At 41.2% G+C, this 7391-nt stretch overlaps 1 protein-coding gene across 1 annotated transcript; it reads right to left on the bottom strand.

Moving 5' to 3' along the window:
• Window positions 1-340: 340 nt before the first annotated feature.
• On the bottom strand, window positions 341-6007 carry LOC136433980 (alpha-N-acetylgalactosaminide alpha-2,6-sialyltransferase 2-like). Its single transcript, XM_066426619.1, has 8 exons — window positions 5462-6007; window positions 4750-5191; window positions 3896-4061; window positions 3230-3398; window positions 2844-2982; window positions 2483-2595; window positions 1834-1917; window positions 341-1373 (listed from the first exon to the last, which is right to left on the bottom strand). Exons 1-8 carry the CDS (start codon window positions 5593-5595, stop codon window positions 1076-1078), a joined length of 1545 nt encoding a protein of 514 aa, XP_066282716.1. The 5' UTR covers window positions 5596-6007; the 3' UTR covers window positions 341-1075.
• Window positions 6008-7391: the final 1384 nt, after the last annotated feature.

Below are 7391 nucleotides of genomic sequence, written 5' to 3'. Positions count from 1 at the left end.
GTCATATTCTCATGCAAATTGCACAAGGAACATTTCTATATGCTAGTATAACGTTAGGTATTTCGCTGGACCTTGATAGGGTGGGATTTAATACTAGATACATAAGAGATAAGTTGATCAAGGCTAAAAGTGCCGAATTCGAAATGCGCCTAAAGTCTACATTCCTACAACGAATAAAGAGAGGCAGTGATTTCCGATTTATGTATTGTTAGTTGTACTCGTCTATAGGAGTGTTGAGTCAAGTACGACTGAGTATTCCACAGCCATGAAAGGAACTAACATACATATAGATTACATGTATATTGTTCGTGGAATTCTTCAACAGAAACGCGACAAAATGTACATTTTCAAAAGATATTTTAGTGCGATCTCAACATTGATGATCATATCATGACATCTTTTGGCTATTTTAAAATGTTCTACCTGTCAAAGTAACTATGTTTATTTGGCATTGTACTGCATCGACAATATGTATTATATATATTTTTTAACCTAGCTACTTGTTTTGGAAATAACTGTCACGTTACATAGAACGAGAGGCCATTATCAAATGTAGTTCGCCATATGTCCTATTAAAAAGGCCATTGTTGCAATAAATTATATCACTTACTTACTTGTGCTGACTAAGGTGTCCCATTCAAAAAGATAAATATGATTTTAAGTTATCGATGGGCATACAGTTGAATTTTTGTACGTAAAGAGACGAACAAGGTGACCTTTTTGTCTGTTGTTTGGTCTACTACTTAAGTTCTCGACACATATCACCCTGATCCTTAGATATATGTTTAAAAGGTTTCTCATGGTTTTAACCCGTTTAAGACGAGCTTTAAGATCGGCAAATGTACGAAACGCCTGTCGTTAACGTAAGTTATATAGTACAGTATCAGTTAGCTGGAACACAACCACGGCCGTCGTATATACCATGATACATATTATCTATTACAGCAGTCAGGGATTATCAAACTGATGACAATTTATCAACGCGACGGTGACACAGATGCATAGATGTTTTCCCAATCATGATCCTTAGTTCATCTGAAAGTTCAGCATATTCCTCAATTCACCGACTTCGTTTTCATTTTCTCAGTTTCTTTCCGACCGTTGGTTCTGTTTTGTTTCCTTTATATAAGGTTATAAGTCCTGCTTTATATAGTTTGTCCCATAGTATTATTTCCATGGAAAAATCATGGTTGGAGTAAAACACGACTTTATGCCAGTCTTTCTCATAATAGTGGTCGCTGTATTGCTTGTGATCTTCAGTGATGAAGCCATAGGCGTCTGTGACGTCACAGGTATGCAGGGCGGTCAGCAGCATGGCAGCGCCCGTAGTGGGCCGATAGATGTCCAGATGTTTATGTGAGGAGTTCAGCCAACTGAAAGATGCAAATATGTTAGAATACTGTAATATTAAATCCATAAGTCAGGCACCCCTTCAACGAAATCTTGAACTGTTTGAATGACGTCTTGATACCACCCAAAGCCACATTTAGAATTCAACTAACTGAATATTAAGATACGCAAACATATAATATCAAGTCCACGATATCTAAGTCTTTTTGTAACATTCTGCAAGAAATTCTGTATAAGATGACCTTCAAGATGAAAATGAAAGGACATTCCATATGTTTTGCTAGCCTCTCCGTCCATCGATAATGGAGCTTCACTGTATAGCGGACTACCCTGTATAGCGGAGTACCTCGGCCGATTTCTACTATTTTGCCAGCGATAGGACGGGGGCCTGGTAGAGGCTAATGTTTTGCATGCTTCTTCATATTACAGCGCGCACAATAAAAGAACCAAGGGCACAAATTAAGGCTAGAGATCCATACATACTTGTACTTAAGATATCTCATGAAGTCAGGGTGGAGCATCCGGAACTTCGTATTCGCAGGCCTTTCGCCGTACTGAGACGGGGGCCTAGAATAATATCGAAAAATAGTACAACACCTATGGACATGGTATGTTTACTTTGCGATAAACAAAGGCATAGACAGAAATATTCGTTATGTAGCTGATTTGTTTTGATTTTGAGACCACAATAGTAAAACAACCATGAAGAAACATGCAACAAGAAACAATGGAAGCATTAATAGTTTGTTTGATATAAGTACATCTACTAACTTAATTCCACCAGGGTACATTATTCCGTCACTCTTAAAAGACACGTCCAAACAGATCTCCAACCCCACGTCGCATAGTATAATGTATAATGTCGCATAGTATAATGTACTAATTTTGCATACCTTGGGGTGCTGCACTAGAGAACTCTCAAACCTACTGTTTTTCAAAGCGGATTTCTGTAACCCGGCGGATTAATGTTAATGAGTGATGTAAGTTAATATGCTTTATCATTTGCTTCAACATAACAACCAATTATCTGTCCTACTGATGATATCTTCATTAGTGTAGTGCATATTATACGAATCTCAGTACAGGATCATTAATTTCTAATCAAGTAGTTGAGATGTTGATCTCCACATACGTATTGCTTCTGTCTCTCCCTGGCCGCGTCACTGGCTTCCAACTGATTGCGGCGTCAAGGTAAAAGTAGTCTCTCATATCCGGTGCAGATATCATGTTGGTATACACCGTTTCCTAGAGTAGGGGAGGAATGTTAAAACTGAATCACTGCATTTTCAATGCAATATGTTCGAGAGTCAAGATACAAGTACAACTATATGTAGTGACCACTCAAAAAAGGACTTGGGCTAAAATGGTAACAATAGACAGGTGGTCACTACAGGCAGGATTTTAAATCCTTTGGTCAATGGGAAAATGACCAGGAAAAAGGTTCTTATGCAGAGGCGGTCTCTAGTACAGGTTGATTGGGCTTTGGTCGTCACCTTGTCTTGTGGCGGACCCACGTAGCCATATTTCTGTGCGGCCCACTGCGAGTTCTTCATGGTGTTGACGTCATGGAAGTAAAATGACGTTCTCGTCCCGACATCCTCTTCGAATCCCTCAGTAATGGCGGCGTTCACTCTGAAAATATGACATCATCCTCATCATTTGTCATCCCAACTTTCAAAGCTTTTGTAGTGAAGAGATAAGTCAGTAGGTTACTAAGGACAGTTTCTCGCTGAGGCTGACCTGCAAGAAATCAATGTAATGTGTCGGTAACTTTGATGAGTATTGAATTAGCCTCAAAGAAAAACACCGTGTTTTTCGTTGAGGCTAATTCAATACACATCGGATTTACAAACACCAGAAAATGTTGTTAGTGAAATACCTCCAGACAAAGTCGTGTCCGTCTATCTCCTTCCCCTTGCCAGACCCCCTCAGGATCCCACCGTTGCCGACAACAGCGCACCGGATACAGCCGGCATGGTCAGGCGTCCAGCCCGGGAACATGTAGCGGTGGACGGACGTGTTCAAGTGACGGAGACAGTTCTTGACGTCTTCAGAACATTAAACATTAGTTAGAATATCGAGATTTGTGTTTTTTGAAAATGAAGTTTCTTCAACGTTATTTTGTACTTAACGGAGAGCTTTCTTTGTTTCTTGACTCGACGAGAACTTAATCAAAAGCAATTAGTATCTCTAGGAAGGATCGCATAGGCGCTTTATGCATTGATAAGATTTGGTCATATTCTACATGGTCTTGGGAAAGATATGATAATAAAAAAAGCGCCCGCCCTAGGCCTCTTTGTGATATGAAGTAAACTCGAAGATATATAGTAGTACGTCATCTTACATATATTCGTCACTTGCTAATCTATTCCTTACTTGATCTCAAGTCTCATAAGACTTGAACCTCTGGCTCCAGTAAGCAATAATAATTAGTTTATTGCAAATTCCTGGCCGAAGGCTAATTGCAAACAACATAGCAATACAAAATCTTATGTCGCCCCTAGAGTGTAGATTGTTACCATTATGCTGCTTTGATTTTAGTTACCTTGATAAGATATTCCTTTCCAGCCGTAGCACATATGGAACCTCTTCAGTCTGGCATACTCCTCAGGGCTGATGTGTTCGTTCCACATCAGTACGGGGATGTCCGGGATGAACTTTACTATGTCAGGAACCTTTTCAGGATTCTTACGTATTGCACTGGGGCATTTCTGTAACGAAGGGGATCAGAATAACTCAGATGTTGAGAGAATTTACAATTAGTTTCCCCAAAATGTAAGAAATATTTAAAAAAAGTTAAATGGCACCCCCTTGTTGCTGAGGACCATGACCCGCAATAATTAAGATAGTTTGAATCCGTGAAGAATACGTCTTTTGTTTTAAATGGATACTCATCAATTTGTTAGGTATGAATAGACGCCAGTCTAATAGCCTGGGGCATGTCACCATCTGTCAAGCCCGAACACCTTCCCTCAACATATCTAACTACAGTTAATCACTATTTCAAAAGACTCGTATTTGTGCTGTTCATCTAAATCTAATACAATATACATGTTGCTAATACAGCAGAAAATCAATTGGCCGACAGGTTTGCGAGCTAGCTCTAAAATGACATTTTCGACTGTGATACGCCCGGCGTTCTCACGACCATTGCGCGATTTTTAATGAGGGATCGGCCGATGTCCGTAGGTCACCGAGCCCCGTTAGATACAATTATAGGGTAGATTTCAGGCGAAAAATCAGGCGACGCTCTGGCGAGTAACAAGCTCATCAACTGTGTGGCATATGTAGGTGATAAGTACTGTATTGTAGCAGTACCGCAATAGTGCAATTGCAGCAGTTATAATATCACACAAGCGCATTGGGTGTTTCACTGATAAGTTATATAGCACAGATTACCGATTTTGTGTAGGTGTCGTCACTCAGAAACCATTGCGGGTCCCGCTTGGCTGGAGGCACGGTAGGCGGCGGCGGAGTTCCACTCTCCGCGGGTTTCCGTGTTGCTTCTGTCCGATTCTTCCCCGTATCGACTGCCAGGGATACGTTCGGGTCTGTTTTGTTGCTGCTTAGGTCAGATACAGTTTGGTTCTCATTCGGGGACGGAGACGTTGCAATCTCTGTTATTTTTACAGTCTGAGGCTGTTTGGTTGTGCGCTGGACATCGGCTTTGACCAGTTCCTTGGGTGCCGGGGTTGACGTCTTCGCTCTAGAGTCATCCCCCGACGTTTTCGAAGTTCTTGTTGCCTCCTCCGGGGCACGTGTAGGGTCTTGACGGTCAATTGTGTCCAAAACACCCTTAAAATGTCCAACTTTGTACCGGGGCAGGTTGTCGTAAACCATACTGTGACAGAAAATGGAAGATTAGATCAAATTGGAGGGTAAGTTCACTTCCGGCTTACCATGTTACTTTACGGACTTTGTTAACACTGATATCTTAGCCTCTACCAGATTCCATAGGTTGCTGGAAAAATAGTAAAATTTGGCCAAATAGAAAAGTAAAGAAAATGCCAGAGGAGTTAGCCGCTCGTAGGATTACAACTAACAACCTACGATAGAGGATTTTCAAACCTTGTTACTCTAAACCTAACACTGACATCTCACACTTTCTTACCGTAATGGCCAGTGCGATGCGCTGTTCACGTCGGCCGGACTCTTGCGTAGGTAGAAGGATACAAAGGTAAGCACCATGGACAGGCACAGTAGGAACAGCCACTTGTAGCGCCCCATCTGCGCAGTGGAAACCATGTTGCACGTTTAAACAGCCGGTCGCGAGCTCGATACGCTGCAACAAGAGAGGGAACATTCTTATTACAATGCCGTGTTCGCTCACTAGGAATGAGTCGTGTGAGTGTAACTCTTTCCTTGGACGGAAACCAGACTAAAAGCATGTTCGGAGACGTTGTTATAATTCTTTTACTTGGGATAAACGCTTATCAGTGGCTCTACTAAGCTGGGCCATGTTCTAAGTGTCGCATAATACAGACTGTAGAAAGGTTCAGTATCCCATGTTAAAATCGATAGACACATGTGCACCAGAGATACACTGTGATATCACTTGCTCGCTAACTATTATAAGATGCATATTAAGTATCTTGAGAAGACAAAGGCTTTAAGTAAAGGCCTGATATTTTCACGGACCAATGTCGAGAAGGTGATCATGACTGACGACTTACCTTAGACACGTACGCGACAGTGTACACCCGGAACTATAGAGACCTAGAGTTCAGACGGTTGTTTTGTGCGCGCTCAGATGCATGCCACACTGTAATGACAACAGCTGGCATAGCGCCCTGTACTAACTGCAATTTTAGCCACGTTATGACCTGTAGGTTATGGCATGCCAGTTACCGCAGTGAGGTTGCCGCAGTGAAGATTGCCTCACGTGTGTCTCTCAAACCTCGCTACTTTGTATTAAGATAAAATCAACCCTGTGTGTAATATAGGATTAATGACCCACCCTGAGGTGTATACGGTGTGATAAGGTATCTTCAGTTCCTATAACCACCGAATAAAGTGCCGAGGTCGCGAAGTTTATCAATATATAATGTTGGTATTTACAGTATTTACCGTTGATTTCGATTGTATTTACTTTTTATCATTATTAAATCCAATTAATCAACACTGTGCTTTCACAAGTCTTTCTATATCAGAAAGTTCCTTAGTAGCACCCTCCAATGTAATGGTAACGTTCCAAAAAATGGGAACCTTGGTTCTACTTCGCACTGCAGGTAGGTGTCGCTGTTGCAGCTAGATGTCGCTGCTGCATTGTTACAAATGCGATCCCTAACGTTAAGTGTTGTCATATTTATAAAGAGACACAGTCAATTATTATGAAGTTATTCACGGATGTATATAGCTGTTATTCATGAGTACACTGAGGCTGAACCGGATCCTTTCATCTGCTTGGAGGTTATTGTTGCACCGGATCTGATTCCTGCCTAAGGGTACGCATACGTCACGAATTTCGTATCGTAAAGTGGATCATAGTAATAGTATATCTTTCCGTTCACTCCCCTTCTATTTGATTATCACTATTTGGATGACTTATTTTGATTGATCGAAATGTTAACTTACAGTGATTTGTATGTTGGCGTCCTAACGGCGCTTCAGGGGCTAGCGGTCGTTATGATACTACTACAACTGGTTGAGTCGGTGTCGGGAGCTGCGATCGACCTGTTATGTTCTAATATAATTTCCAAGCAGATCCATCGGTTGCAAAGACCGAGTGGCGATTATAAATCAAAACTCCCTTGTCAGTTGGATACGGTCTTTGCCATCGACAGATCTGCTTGGAGATGAGTTATGTTTCAGAAAATATCTGTCGATCAGAGGGTTTGTCCATTTTGTCCAGAACTAATAGTAGACGAATATCACTATTTGATCGTATGTCGTATTTTGATATGCGTAATTCACCACATACAAGTCTATCATCACCTATACCGGGTAAACCAGGATTTCTCTAAATGGATTTAGATAGCAAAGTCAAGTGTATATTGACATATAGGCCAATATACAAACATGCCTAAACGTTAGAAATGCCA

Source organism: Branchiostoma lanceolatum, chromosome 1, assembly GCF_035083965.1.
Source record: "Branchiostoma lanceolatum isolate klBraLanc5 chromosome 1, klBraLanc5.hap2, whole genome shotgun sequence".
Classification (NCBI taxonomy): Eukaryota; Metazoa; Chordata; class Leptocardii; order Amphioxiformes; family Branchiostomatidae; genus Branchiostoma; species Branchiostoma lanceolatum.
Note: the sequence above shows the minus strand (reverse complement) of the source record. Positions and strands in the feature narration are given on the sequence as shown.

What these genes read in the sequence shown, in the direction of transcription:
- LOC136433980 (XM_066426619.1), bottom strand. Translation starts at nt 5,595, where the DNA reads ATGGTTTCCACTGCGCAGATGGGGCGCTACAAGTGGCTGTTCCTACTG. An exon ending in TGGGTCCGCCACAAGACAAG is followed by an intron (nt 2,596 to 2,843) that starts GTGACGACCAAA and finishes CCCCTACTCTAG; the next exon opens with GAAACGGTGTATACCAACAT. An exon ending in ATGAGATATCTTAAGTACAA is followed by an intron (nt 1,374 to 1,833) that starts GTATGTATGGAT and finishes TGCATCTTTCAG; the next exon opens with TTGGCTGAACTCCTCACATA.